Source organism: Arvicola amphibius, chromosome X (assembly GCF_903992535.2).
Source record: "Arvicola amphibius chromosome X, mArvAmp1.2, whole genome shotgun sequence".
NCBI lineage: Eukaryota > Metazoa > Chordata > Mammalia > Rodentia > Cricetidae > Arvicola > Arvicola amphibius.
The window spans coordinates 56,965,661-56,981,579 of record NC_052065.1 but is presented as its reverse complement, the minus strand read 5'-3'; the positions used below and the strand labels follow the sequence as shown (position 1 = coordinate 56,981,579).

At 40.6% G+C, this 15,919-nt stretch overlaps 1 protein-coding gene across 1 annotated transcript in view; it reads left to right on the top strand.

The window, feature by feature from the left end:
- The window catches only part of Ophn1 (oligophrenin 1), a 338,469-nt gene that overhangs the window by 128,905 nt on the left and 193,645 nt on the right, over nucleotides 1-15,919 (top strand). The window contains 1 exon segment of the mRNA XM_042054391.1: nucleotides 3,771-3,842. Within this exon segment, the coding sequence (XP_041910325.1) occupies nucleotides 3,771-3,842 (72 nt within the window).

Genomic DNA, 15,919 nt, shown 5'->3' with positions numbered 1-15,919 from the left:
TCATGCGACCAAACCCGTCTCTCTGAATGTGGCCAACAGCGGGGGCTGACTGAGAAGCAAAGGACAATGGCTCTGGGCTCTGATTCTTCTGCATGGACGGGCTCTGTGGGAGCCTTCTCAGCTTGGTCGATCACCTTCCTGGACCTGGGGGGAGTTGGGAGGACATTGGTCTTAGCATAGAGTGGGGAACCCTGATGGCTCCTTGGCCTTGAGAGGGAGGGAGGGAAAGTATGGGTGGAGGGGAGGGGAGGGAAGGGGGAGAAGGAGGGGAGGGAAGGGGGAGGAGGAGGGGAGGGAGGGGGGAGGAGGAGGGAAGGAGATGGAAATTTTTAAATATAAAAAAAAATAAACCATGAGAGAGGAAAAAAAAAAAGAAATGTACAGCCTCCTTAGCCACCAGGAAAATGTAAATCAAAATGATTATGATATTCTATCTTACATCTGTCAGAATGGCTAGGATCAAAACCACAAGTGACAGCTCATGCTGACGAGGATGTGGAGCAAGGGGGACACTCTTCCATTTCTGATGGGAGTGTAGACTTGTACAGCCACTGTGAAAATAAATATGGCAGTTCCTCAGAAAATTGGGAATTGATCTACTTCCAGACCCAGGCATACCACTCTTGCACTTATTCCCAAGGGACGTCCCATCCGACCACAAGAATACTTGCCCAACTATGTTCTTATTCATAGTAGCCAGAAATTGGAACTTAGATGCTCCCCAACTAAAGAATGGAAATAGAAAATGTGGTATATTTACACAATGGAGTATAACAACTGTTAAAATGATCTCATGAAATCTGTAGACAAATGGATGGAACTAGAAAAAAAATCATCCCGAGTAAAGAAATTCCTTTTATGTTCCTTTCCTCAAAACATTTATTTGTTTTTCATAAAGGAACTAACAACATTCAATAAAAAGTAAGCAAGTTAACATTTATTTCAATGCTAGAAATTGATCTCATGGCCCTGTAGATGATAAGCATGTCCACTACTCCTGAGATATACCTCTACTCCAGTAACTATGCTTCAGGATGATACATTTTTCATTTTACACAAAAGTATTTCATTTTCCCTCTTATTGAAAATAATTTTTTCTTACCTAATATACCCTGATTGTAGTTTCCTCTCCCTCTACTTCTCCAAGTTTCTTCCTACCTCCCCTCCCAATCCGGTTCCATTACCTTTTTATCTTTCATTAGAAAACAGACAGACTTCAAAGGTATATTACAAAATAAAAAATAATAATATAAAAAACTTCACACATTGGAATAGGATAAAGCAAACAAATAGAAGAAAAAGATCCCACGAGAAGGCAAAAGAAATAGACCCACTTATTTGTACACTCAGAATTCTCAGAAAAATTTGCATAATATATATGCAAACAACTTGTAGGGCAAAAAGAGAGAAAAATACATAAATTAAATAAAATTAAAATAAAAAATAAGATTTAAAAATGTCATGATTTGATATTATCAAGTAAGGAACCTCCTTATAAATAATAAAGCACCTAATAAAGATACTACTCTCTTGGTTTTCTGTTGGCCATTCACTGTTGGACATGCAGTCTGCCCTTAAGAGTAGTTTTGTTTCCCCAGTTGTTTGCTTCCCCTGTGAGACTCCTTTGGAGAAAAGGAAATTTTCCTTTGCAAGTAGTTGTCCATTGGTTATTGCTTCTGGGTTAGGGATAGAGACATGTATTCACTTCTTTCAGGTCTAGAACACCTCTGGCTTACACCTGTGTAGCCCCTGTGCAAGCTACCCCAGTCTCCGTGAGTTCATATGTGCTTCAATCTTTTTACTTAGAGGGCCTTGTTTCTTTGGTTTCTTCCGTTCCTGGATTATACACTCTTTTACCTCCTCTTCAACAGTGTTCCCTAACCCTGAAGGGAGGGATTATATGGAGGCATCGTGTTTTGGGCTGAGTGTTCTATGGTCTCCCACTCTTTGCATATTGTCTGGGTGTGGGTCTCTGTATTTGATCTCATCTGCTACAGGAGGAAGTTTCTCTGATAGTGGCTGAGCAAGGCACTGATGTATGAGTATAACAGAATGTCATTAAGAGTCATTTTATTGGTACATTCTTTTAGTAGAACAGTAGTATTTGGTTTTGCCCTAGATCTCTGGGCTATTTAGTTTCAGGTTCTTGGTGGCCCAGGCAGAGCTGGGTAAGCTTTCCATCCTATGAATTGGACCTTAGGTCAAATATGTTACCAATTGCTTACTCCCCCAAGCATTGTTCTACCATTGGACTAGCATTTTTTGTAGGCAGGACAGATTGTAAATCAAAGGGTTTGTAGCTGAGTCAGTGTTTGTTTCTCCTTTGTAGCACGGAAAGTACCTTCCCTTAACAAAGGACACTAGCATGTATGGGTGAAGGTTCTAGGTAGGCACAAACTGAACTTCTCCATGTTTAATGAGTTGTGTAGGCATCTTCAGCAATCAGGCCTTGCCATTAGTTTGTGTAGAGCAACCTATAGTCTTTGCAACAGCCTAGGTTATTTGGGGATTTTCATGGTATCCCTTTGGACAGCAACTCAATTAGATGTAACCCATTCCTGGGACTAAAAGCTTTATTTTGTGACGAGATGTTCTGTTAGAGCTCTGCCTCCCCCATTATTTGGTGATTTCATTTAGCTTCCCTTCATATAAATATAGGGTTTTCTATTGTATTAGGCTTCTATACTGCCCCTCAGGTGTACCTTAATTTTAGCTATCTGTCTCCATAATTCCCCTTCTTTCTTCCCCTTCTTCTCTTGGCCCTCCCTTTTCAGCTCCCCTACCTATACATAGCCATCTTAACAGCTAGTAGCCACATAAGTGAATAAGTATATTTGCCTTTTTGGTTCTAGATTGCCTTAGTCAGGATGAGATCTTTCTAGTTTTATCCATTTGCCTGAGAATTTCCTGATTTCATTTTCTTAACAGCTGAATAATACTTCTTCATGTAAATGCAACACATTTTCTTAATCCATTCTTCTGTTGAGGGACAGGTTGTTACCAGTTTCTGGCTATTATGAATAAAGCAGCAATGAACATGGTTGGGCAAGTGTCTCTGTGATAGGTAGGATGAAGCATCCTTTGGGTAGATGCCCAAGAGTTGTATTGCTGGATCTTGAGGTAGATCAATTCCCATCTTCCTGAGAAACTGCCGCATAGATTGCCATAGGTGCTGTACAAGTTTGCATCCTCTGCAGCAATGAATGAGTGTTCCCCTTACTCCACATTCATGTACCCCATTTTCATTTGGGATATTTGTTTCCTTGTATTTTAGTTCTTTTTAGTTCTTTTTATATTTTGGGTATTTTCCTCTATGGAATGTATAGTCAGTAAAAATCTATTCCCGTTCTGTAGGCTGATACTTTTTATGAATGACAGTGTCTTCTGCCTTCTGGTTTTCATTTTCATGAAGTACCATTTATTAATTGTTGATCTTAGTGCCTGTACAAACAGTGCCCTGTTCAGAAAGTGTTTTTAGAATGTGTGCTTATATGTGTGTGTGTGTGTGTCTGTGTGTGTGTGTATGTTTTTTTTGAGACAAGGTTTCTCTGTGTAGATCAGACTGGCCTTAATCTCACTCTATAGTCCAGACTCTCCTCCAAATTACAGAGATCCTCCTGCCTCTGCCTCCCCAGCGCTGAGATTAAAGAAGTGCACCACCACTCAGCAGGATGATATATTTTAAAGAAAAACCCTAATGGTAAAGAATAACAAGTTTGTATCTGAACCTTGTTAATCTAGATGTTATTTTCTTCTTTTTTTTTCTTTAGGTACAAAATGCTAGTGACTTGCTGATCAAACCCCTGGAAACTTTTCGGAAGGAACAAATAGGTTTCACAAAGGTATAGTTTTGGTGCTAAATGTATATATGTACAAATGTATATGTAAGGTTATTTCAGATAGTAATTGAGTAGTTGTTTGGGCTGGCATTCATTATTCTGCAATGTTCAACTGTATAGAGCCAGAAGATGCTCAGATTTCCCAAAAAGCTAGGAGTTTATCTCTGTGAGTGTTTACAAAAGAACTTGGAATTTGAATGCTTGGGTGCCCTAATCCATGTGGGTGGGTATCATCTAAACTTTGAGAGTCTGAATTGAACAAAGGTATAGAAAAAGGTTGAGTTGACAACTAGGCCACATGACTTGGGACATAACCCTTTGCTCTCAGTATTACTGGTTACTCCTTCAAACCCAAATCAGAATCCACAGCAATAACTTTTAAGCTATTGAACCTTCTTAGTATCCTACTGGTATTCCTGACAATTTCCATATAGCAGATAACGAAAATTTTTAACCTTCATAATCATTAGAAAGCACCTTAGGATAAATTTCTCTCTCTCTCTCTCTCTCTCTCTCTCTCTCTCTCTCTCTCTCTCTCTCTCTCTCTCTCTCTCTCTCTTTCTCTCTCTCTCTCTCTCTGTCTCTCTCTGTCTCTCTCTCTCCTTTCTCTCTTTCCTTTCTCTGTCTTGCTCTCTCTTTTTTACTGTCACGCTTTATCTCTCTAACTAATACAGAAATTAGCAATAAGTGTCTGCTGCTGTAACTAGTAAGGGTAGTATACCACTTAACAGTGAGAATCCATTCTTAGAAATGCATTGTTAGCTGAGTTTATCATTATGTGAGCATCATAGAGAATACAGAACTAGATGGCCTAGATCACTCCATACAATTAGAAAATGCAGTAAGCATGAGGTATTTGACAAAGTATCCTGTTTAACAGTAAATGTTTTCTAAGGCTTATCCTCTAAAATAATGATAAAGGTATGATATAGTAAATGTATATCCCAGTAACATATTTTTGTTATTGTGCATTAGGTATATGATTGGATGTGCTAATTTTTTTGTTATTGATACCACAGTATACAGTATCACAGACAGAAGTGATGCCTGATGCTATGATGTTACTATGACTATAATGTCATGGGAATGGCAGAAGTTTTCTACTTTCATGTTGTCCCTCCTCTCCCTTCCCTTTCTCCGCTCTTCCTCCAGTTACTCTTCCCCTCTTCTGTAATCTCTTCTGTCCCCTTAGTTTCCTTTACTTTTTCAGACAAAATGTCAATGTTTCTTAGGATGGACTCATATCCCTGATCTTTTCTTTTTAGGTCTATGAATGCTGAGCTTGAAGGCTTATCCCACCACACCCAATTCTATTATCTTTTGGGCCACTGTCATGTATGCCATGTGTGTTGTTGAAAATGTCAAATGTCCTTATGTCACATAATAGCAATGTGGTATTATGTAGCATATAACTCTATGTACAACTACGAAGGCACCACCAGAACCAAACACTTGGTGGGCTGGAACAGCTTTGAGGAACATACCTGGGGGAGTGGAATAGCTTCTATCTGGTAAGGATTCAGCAATAAGTGACGAGAGGGATGGAGAAAGCTTCCACTGTCTTAGACTATACTTGACCAATTATGTAGTGTTATGAGAAATGTGGCCATTAAGGTGATAGATATGGATCTATTTGTATACTTCTACGTGAAGACATCCAGTTTGACGAGCATCATTTGTTGAAGATGCTTTCTTTTTGCTAGTATGAATTTCTTTTTTTTTTATTTAAAAAGTGTCCACCATTGTGTGGATGCAAGCCTGGGTCTTTGATTCAATTCTGTTGGTCCACTGGTCTGTTTTTATTCCGGTACCATGCATGCAGTTTTTATTACTATAGTTCTGCAGTACAGCTTGAAATCAGGGGTGGCGATACCTCCAGAAGTTCTTTTATTGTACAGGATTGTTTTAGATATCCTGGATCTTTTGTTTTCCAGTATGAAGTTTAGTATTGTAGTTTAAATGTCTGTAAAGAATTGCGTAGAAATTTTGATAGGGATTGAGCTGCGGAGATTTTTAAGTGGACTATATAAGAAGCAGCTTGTTTTCTTCTGCCCAGTAGTAGTAAAATTGAAGAAGAGAAAAATTGAAGAACTTGTGTATTTATTTATGACTGCTACTGATTCTTTGTGGATTTTTCACATCATTTATCTCAACCCTGCTTATCTGCCTGTCCCCTCGCATCTGCCCTCTGCCCACATAACCTCCCCTTAAAACAAAACAAAATTTAAAATTTAAAAGAAAAGCCCAAAACCAAACCAAACAAAAAAACAAAAGAAATAAACAAAAGAAGAGTCTTGTTGTCGAAGCAGTAGTGTGGCCCGTTGAGTCACCCAGTGTACCCTTTAGTCCATTCGTATTTACGTGCAAGTGTTCATGCAGACAGTCACTGGTCTTGCTCGAGGCCTCTGGCTTCCGGTACACTCTAGATGCTAAGCCCTCACTAGGTCTCCTTTTATATATCCTGTTGTTGTCCTGTGCCATGGAGATCATGCAGTTTTGGACCTGTAGGTTTGTTCCCTTCACATGCCCCAAAAGTTCATAGATGGGGTGGATGTTGGGGTGGACTAACTCATAGCCCTGGTTCTGGACGTAGGTGATAGGTTTTCCATCTTCATCACTACCTAGGTTTCAGCACTGCCCCATCCAGCTCAGCCAATGCAGCCTGCAGCAAGGAGTGGGACCACTTTTGCTCTCAGTTCCTCAGATCCAGGTTGCCTTAACTCCCACCACCAGGGCTAGCTCTATTGTTTTACCCAGATAAAGTGCAGGACCCTCTTTCCCGATTGCTGTAGGGGACATATGAGAGGGTGGGGGCAGGGCCAGCGCTCCTGCTTTCATGCCTTCAGGGCTGGCTCATCTGCACCCCTGACAACAGGGTCATCTCTAGTGTGCTGTCCAGGCAGGGTTCAGGGCCTGCTTTCCTGTGTGCTGCAACCGGTGAGGGGCATGGCTAGTTCTCTTATTCTAGTGACCCCAGGGCCAGTTCTTTTGTCTGCTGTGGGTAGCAAGGGGAAGAGGGGGGAAGGGCATCTTTCCCTCACCCATGCCACAACATGACAGACAAGGGGGAGGGTCAGCTTTGCTGCTCTCATGCCCTCAGGGATGACTGACCTGCCTCTTGGTTAACAGGGTCAGCTCTAGTGTGCTGCTCTGGTGAGCTACACACCCGTGGTAAGGTTTGGGATCCTATTTTCTCTGTGTGGGGGCCAGTTCTCCCTGGAGGTATGGGATCTGCTCTTCGGTTGCCATATTCAGCGAGGGGCAGAGCCAGCTATCCCAGGCATAGTGAAGGGCAGGGCTAGCTCAGCTCAGCCCTCAGATTTCCATAGGCATGGTTCCTAATAGCCCTTGTGCTAACACGGGTCATGGACATCATCACGGACTCCAGATACTGCTGGACCATGGACCCAGACATGTCCCTGAGCAGCATTTCAGGCCTGGACATCTCTGTGGCCCCAGGTAGCACACAGACTACTCAGATCAGTATGTCCTTGGCAATGTCATGGCCCTCGGACACTGAGATGGTCTCAGGTGGTCATCCACATGACCCTAGGTGTCACAGGAATCACAGACATCACCTGAGACCCTGGCTGCCTTAGGACCATGGACTCAGACATGCCCCTTGCCTGCAGCCCTAGACAAGAGGACAGCATGGCCCTAGGTGAGAGCGCAGGCTACTCATATCTGTATGGCCCCTGTCGCAGTGTGCCTTTTGGATACCATCATGGACCCAGGCGACAGCACAGACCATAGGCCTCTGTGGCAGTAGCCAGGCCCTGCATATCACCTTGGACTTGGGTGGCAAGCAGGCCATTTATGTCAACCTGTTCCTCATCACCCTCATCTCTTCAGATCCTCCTCTCTTCCCAGCTCATGAACTTTTCTGCGCCCCCCCTCTTTCTCACAGAGACACCGACACCAACACCCCCCCACTTCTCCACCCTGTACTTGCTCACCATAATGGTCCCCTGATACCTGGTGGACTCCTTGTTGAGTCACAGGTGGCACTTGTTGAGTCCCGCCCACCCAGCTGCAAGGCATGGCCCAGAGATGTTGCTTTGCATCTCTGGTGTGCCTGGGACTAGAAACCACGGGCTTGTTATGATGACAGGCTCTACCATCTGTGTTCTCCATCGCGCAGGCCTGGAAAGTACTGAGCAGCTCCTGGTTAGTTGCCTGTAACTCCACATCCAGGTAATAGAACACCCTCATCTGGACTCCATGGAAACCTTCACTTGTATGCATATACCTACATACAGTCATATACTACACACAATATACATAATTTAAAAATAATGAAGGCGAATCTTTCAAAAAGATTCCCATGGCATGAGCCGAGGGCCTAACAAGTTATCTCAGTGCAAGGCTACAGGATGAGATTACGCCAACACCCGAGACTAAATGAAACAGAAATTAGAACCTCCAGATCCCATGGAGTTTGCCTTGTTCGATTTTCAACCTACTTGGAATCCATCACTCCTCCCTTCTTCTACATTTCTGTCTTCTAGAATGGGATGCCTGTCTTATGCCCATACCTGCATTTTTTTTTTTTTTTTTGAGAAGTAGTTTTCTTATTTTGGCATCAAAGGCCCACAGCTGAAGATAATTGTATCTCAAGTATCAACCATATCTAGGTTATATCATAAAGTGAATATGTTCAACTTTGAACTTGAGACATTTGAAATGATGCTGGACTAAGATGCCCTTTGAAGTTGTTGAGATGAAGTTACTGTATTTTGCCTGTGAGAGAAGAGTGAGATTGGTGAGGATTGGGGTAGACAGAATGTTGTTTGCGTCTCCCCAATTGTCAATGTAGAAATCCTAAATGCTATACGCATTTTAGTTTCCTTTTATATTTCAGTTGTTCCATTTAGCAAATGAGAGGCAGGAAAACAATAGCCAGCATCCCTGGGCAGAGCCCTTTGCATTCTTTCTGGGACCACAGCAATCCTGGGGGCGCCCGGTAGTGAGATGAATGAAACCTACACAAGACAACTAAGATGATGAAAGTTATAGAGTTAGTATCAGTGGCCAAGGCTGGGATATGGGGATCTTTTTAGCTCCATATTTTACTCCTTTTCAGATAGGTTCTTGTTATGAAGACCAGGCTGGCCTGGGATGTCTTTCTGTTCTTCCTTTTTCAGCCTCCCTAAATGTTGAAATTACTGGTTTATACTACCGTTTCCAACGACATCCTTTTATTAAGTTATGCTGTCTAGATCTGTGCTGCCTAGTAGTTTTAAATTGTGTGTGTGCACGTGTGTGTGTGTGTGTGTGTGTGTGTGTGTGTGTGTATTTTAAGTTAGAGTCTCTTTATGTAGTGTAGGCAGTACTCCACGCTGGCTTCTTACTCTTGATTCTCCTGCCTTAGACTCTTGAGTGCTGGGCTTGTAGGTATGTACAGCTGTACTCTGTTTGACTTACCCTTATGATAGCCACTGGATATTCTAAGCTTCCAGTCCTCAGTGTTGTTAGACTCATTTTAAATACTTAGTAGTCACAGGTGGCTAGTAGCTATTTCACTGGAAAGCTTATACATCGACCCTGCTCATCATCGAAAGGTCTATTGAACAGTGCTATGCCAGCTAATTTCAGTTTCACTGTCCCCGGATCTCTTTCATTGGTTAATATGTTAGAAAAGGATATGAATACTTTTGAGTTCAACCTTTTTCAACCTAGTGCTCAAAACTATTCCCAACGCAGACCCATCATGTAACCAAAGTATTCTTTCCTTTGTAGGTTACAATATATCATCTTGACCAAGCATCCAGTCTTAATGTTTGGAATAAGAATATACCATACAGTGTTATTATTGGAATCCCATGGCAATCAGTTTGGATAAAGACTATGAAATTAGCAGGGAAGAGATTTATTGTCAGGTCAGTTAGAATCTCCAAAGTCATTGAGATATAAAGAATATGAAATGGAACGTTGAGATGGTAGCTTAGTAGTATAGTGGTTGCCTAGCACATATGAGGCTCTGTGTTCTATGCCCATTCCTCACATGAAAAGGCAAAGGAAAATGCAAAGAAAGGGCAAGATAAGTAGTGAACATGCTTCTACTCCTTGATACCATGACCAAAGCTAATATGAACATGCAAGCATAGTGGGTAGTCTAGATAGCCCAGAGATACTGTGTTCTGCTAGTATCATCCTGTGTCTAACTTACACTAACTTCATACTTAATTGGGGGGGGGGAACATATAATTAAAAGACACGAGAATCTTGGAAATTACAAATGCGATAGAAAAATAATTGTCATTTGTTAAATTGTGTGACAGTTATTATCTGACACTGAAAAGGGTTGGAGTGTTTGGAGACCCACCTCTCAGACTTGCTTTCAGTGCTGCATGAGAGCAGCAATACCAGCTATACTGTAGTGGCGGACAGAAAGAGAAATTTTGTGGTATGTTTTGTATGTACCCGGCCTACTAGTTTGATGATGTTATACACACTGTCTTCCCACAGCAGACTGAAGTAGGACTTAAAAATTTATTGTCCTAGTAAAGAGACTGAGACTCTGAAGGGTTAAAACAACCACCAGTCTTTTTTGAATCCTAAAGACCCCTCTTTATTAGTGGGGCTAGCCTGCACTACTACAAAGACCAACTCAGTGTCAGAATTATGTCTCAAATAGACTACCTGGAATTTTCCCGACCATGAAATTTAGGGTAGAGGAAATTACACTTCATTAAGGGCAAGAAAATGAAATTATTCTACTGGTCTGTGTTTGCTTCCTAGTTCCAAATTCACCCCTCTATATCTCTATATCTGTATCTGTTCTGTGATAACAGACAGTTCCTTCAGTTATCACTCTATAGTTAGCATGGTGTTAAGCTTTCGCCGTAGACAATACTGTAGGTGGAGGGGTCTTTCTCCAAGTTTTTAGGGGCGGCCTGGTGGGCTGCTGCAGTGGTGGACCTCTGATTTAGCTCTTTTCTCAGAACACTTAGTGTATCGCTGACCTTGAAGCTTCTGTTATACTAATGATATTCTGCATGTGCATCAACCCTGAAAGGCCCTGCACACTCATGGTTTACCCTAACCTTCCTCTATAGTCACCCTCTTCCCCTGCCATGAGGACTGTCTGATGTATGAAGCATTAGAATGAAGCATCATTCTCTATGTTGGGCCTTCATACACTCTGACTGTGTTTAGGTGATTCCCCCTGAGCCAGGCAGACCCTGTGAAGCTCATCTGCATCTTACTGTATCCCCCCTTCTTTTCTGCAAACTGTGTGCTGGTTATCTCTGGAGAGATAAGTGAGTATAAACTACCAAGCCTTAGAATTAGACTTTGCTTCTACTCAGAGAGTTATATTGCCATGTTCCCATTGAGGTCTGATCTCTATCCAGTTTTGTCTTGAATATCTTCTTTAGCCTGGGACCCATATAAACTTTCCTTAAAGTTTATAGATACTGTTTTGTAATTATTCCCCCTCTTTTGTATTAATGAAAATAGAACCTAGTTTCTTGTATATTCTGGGCAAACGCTCTACCCCCTGAACTATATCCCCCATTAGAACTTTTTGTTTTGAGACAGTGTCTCAATAAACTGCTGGTCTTGCACTCATTCTGTAGTCTAAGCAAGTTTAAAACTTGTTATCCCACCCTTGACCCCGAGCCTTAGCCTCTAGAGTAGCTGGAATTACAGGTCTCTAGCAACAGGCCTGCCTTGTAATAATTCTTGGTAATACATTTTGTGTTCTAATCGGGCTGAAGCTGAATACACAAAACTGTTGCCAGCCAGTTTGTGGCTTCACCAGCAGTTGCTAGGTACTGTCACCAATGACAAAGAAACATAGCCAGTGCTCCTTACCAGCAGCATCCTGGGGAGGTTCCATCCCGCTGAGGGACTTCTATTCAGGTAAAGAGATTTTTTTTGACTATGTTATGGAAATGAATTTCAGGATGAATCATTATAAATCAACCTTAGTGAATTTAAAAGTATTTATATGAGATATATAGGAATAAGCTAGACTATGATCCTAAGATAAGACGTGGGCTTTTCCAGAGACTGTAATGCTTAGATTTCCTTATAACGGCTATTTATATGATCTTGGGAGGAGTTGAAAGAAGGAAATGGAATGAGAAAGGAAGATGTAATTATATTTTAATAAAAAATAAAGTTATATTACTTAAAGAATATGATTTACAACAGGATTTTGAGATTAAGCAAAGCTTATGTAAACTTTAAAAGTTAAGTAAAAGTAGTTTAACTAGTGCGTTTATGTTTTTAATGAAGTTTCTTTTGTCAATGAAATAAGTCATTTTTGTTTCTTTAAAATTGTTCATGGGCCTGTGGCTATCTTGTTGTTTATTTTTGAGATTATGATTTAATTACAGTTCTTTGTTCTCTCCCTCTTGAACACTCCCATATACTGAACTCTCCCACTCTAATTTCAAATTCATGGCCGATTTTTCATTAATTATAATTGCATGCAAATATGTATTTGCAGACACACATAAACATGTATACATGTATACACATATTCCTCAACATAACCTGTTGAATCTATATAATGTTAGATAAGTCATTTTTGAGATATACTCTCTAGTATCTCCTCCTACATGCCACCATGCTCCCCACCTTGATAATGCACTGAACCTCTGAACTGTAATTCACTACTACAACTAAATTGTTTTCTTTTTAAGAGTTACTGTGGTCATAGTGTCTCTTCACAGGAATAGAAACCCAAACTAAGACAGCTCCCTTAGCCTTGGGGAGGGGAACATAATTATAGATGTCTCATTTGTGGCACTTAATCCATGCAGTTTGACAAGCTGTGAATTTCTGTGTTAGCAATCATCCATTGAACAAAGAAACTTCTCCGATGAGGTCTGAGAGTAGCATTAATTTATGAGAGAAGGGAATTTAGAGAGTAGTTTGATATGCTCATTTACTAGAATAACAGTAGTAGACTCATTCCTGAAACCTGTTAACTTCCCAGCCATAGATTATGTCCAGGATAGTGCCAAGCATGTGTTTCCTCCTGTAGAATGGGACTTAAATTCAACCAGGAAGTAGCTGTTTACCTCTGTAACATCCTCCTACATGTCTAGCAATTTATCTGTTCCTTCCTGTTTCCCAGCTTCTCTTAGGATGTAAGTTTTCAAAGTATTTCCGAATAAGTCTGGATTTTATGGGAACTTGTAACAAAACCCCTTTCATCTCTAATTTTATTAATTTTAATCTTCTCTTTCATTTGATGATTTTAGCTAAGGATTAAACTTTTACTTCTTCATTGACTTTTCTGTGCTGGGAATTGAATATCACATACACCATTGAACTATTTCTTTTGACGGTAACTTTGTGAGATAAAGATATTAGTATGTTCCTTTACCTCTCTGTATTGCCCACAATGTTTTGGCAGTCATACTTTCTCTTTCCAATTTAGGATCATTGTAGTTCCCTTACATTAGTTTGAACCTATTAGTGAAATAAAATATCACTTAGTTTATGTTACACAGACAGAAGGCAGTTGTAAAATTGTTGCAAGTTTCCACCCGTGTTTCTTTTTCTGTTTTATATTGGATAAATCTATGTGTTAGTTGCCGGTGGCTAGGACATACCAGAAATTATCTTGGTGAGGATGTAGCTCAGTTGATAGAATGCTTGCTAAACATGAATGAAGTCCTGGGCTCAATGCTCAGCATCACATAAACCAAATGAGGTAGTGTATTCCAATAATCCCAGCACTCAGAGGCTGGAGGTAGAGGGATCAGAAGTTCAAGGTCATTTTCTTTACATAGTAAGTTCAGGGCCAGCCTGGGCCACATGAGACCCTGTTTAATGAAACAAAAAGAAAGAAAGGTGTTTACCTTCTTCCTTGTAATTTCTTTTCGATTAGGCTGAATTACTTACTTTGTCTGCTTACTTTATGTCATCTCTCCCTCTTTCTATAAGACATTGTCTTGCTGTATCTCATTGGCTGGCTTGGTATTTGATGGACAGTCCAGGCTGCCTTGTAACTTCTGACTATCCTCCTACCTCAGCCTTTTAAGTACAGGTAAAAAAGGTGTGTGCCACACTTTTTTTTTTAACCTTATTTTAGGCATTTGTTGGTTAAATACTTTCCCTCTTAATTCTAAAAAGACGTACTGCATATAAGATTTTGGAGTTTTCCCCAACCACTGTGTACATTAGAGCTGTCACCCGATTGGGAAAACTCGTCTTAACATCATCTCCCTTACATCTACCATGTAACTTCCCCATTCCCTGACCCAAGATCAAGGGGGACAAGCAAGGCTTAATTTAGCTTTCTTCACCCATAATGAGTCTTTCATTCTGCAGGGTAGAATGCTGGACTGTCCACCAGAGATGGCAGAATAAAGATGCAGTGATCCCTTCTAGACACATGACAGGGAGAGTATTTGTGCCCTTGGATTCATATTTTTTGAGTCTTGTCAGAGTTGCCCACAGTATGATGTTTTCATTCTTAAGAATTCTTTTGCCAGAGAGGAACAGATCCTGAATGAGGCCTTTGTCTCGATTGCTGGTGAGACCAGGGCCAGATCCTCTGACTAGGACATCTGAGTATGCATTTAACCCCTGTGGCGAGTTAAAGCTGGCAAAGAAGCAATGATGCAGTGTGTTCTTATTCAATAGATAGCGGGCAAGAGGCCACCAACAGCAGGACCTGGGTTTGTCACTCTTCTTGCTGTTTCTTCTCTGTGAACAGAGTTTATAGAAACAGTTTCAAGAAAAGGGCTGTTCTGCTGGTAGATGATGCTGAGAAAACCCAAACGTTAGAGAAAAAAAAATGAAGTTAGCACTTTGAGCAAATAAAGCCAAAGGTTATTAGTGCTGGCTCCCACTCCAAAGGCTACTGCATGCCCTTGGATAGAGTGAAAGGAAGCAGCCCCCAACAGCTTTGAAGAATTTGCATTATAGATGTCCTGCATGTTTTGGAACTGGTGGCCACTAGAATGCATTAGAAGGGAAAGTCAACTAGTCGAGGTTTCTGAGCTAAGTTGCTGTGACAGTAATCCATAAATGATTTAGAAATCAACAACAAGTACTGTATATGCCTTATAATCTTAATTACTGTTTACTAGGGACTTGCTATATGTTTTATTTTTTAAATATTATTATCTATAGCCTATAGATAAAAAATCATGATAAATAGTGAACAAGTAACTTGCTGAGGAAAAATAGCTATTAAAAATAGAAATCATCAATAAGATTTTGGTACTTCAGATACCTTTTTCTTGCTGTCTTGAAGATGGACACTTAAAAGAAATCCCACACTAGCTCAGAATTGAGTATAATAAAGGGTTATTTATTTAGGGGTAGACTCACCGATTACAGTCCTCTGTTTGAACAGGGAACAGCAACCAAATCCCACAGCCAGAAGGGAAGCCAGATGAACACTTGACATCTGCACATATAGTATAAGAGGCCATGCCCAAGTGGGCGGATAACTTAAAGACTACTGGCTGTAGGAATTCCTACAGAACTTCCCCCTTTTGTTTAAATAAGAAAGTTCTATGCCTAATACAAAATTATATACAATAAGAACAAATATCAGGTCTAAAAATTAGAATTATAACCAGCATAAATAATATTAAGCAAGAAACATGTGATAGATGTTTCAATATTTGTCCTATCCTAATGAGTTTAAGTCTTATATAATAAATAACTTGGTCAAGTCATGAGAGGAAAGTAACTACAACTATCTAGTCTTCAACCACATTGAAGATCCGAGAAGGAAAATAATATTACTTGAGTAAGCATGAAATGCAATCAAGTAACTTCCAAAATGTGTAACAAATGACAAAGACAACTGGTTACCTGGGCAATCACCCAAAGTCTCATTTGCAACTTTGGCTGAAGGCCTAGTATAACTGATAGACCATTTTCAGAGGCAGGAAAATTCTCAAAACCTTCTTACCCTGTCTTGGCAAGATTTGACAGTCTTTTTTATCTTGTATCCTGCTTGTCCTGTCCAGACATCATGCATTTTGTCAGTGGTCAACGCATGGGCAGTTCCTTGCCCAAAGGCCAGTTTTGTTAAAAAGAAAACAAGCTCCAAGTGGTGTGTCTTGGGAGCTTAACATTCTCTCTGTAATAGATTGGTG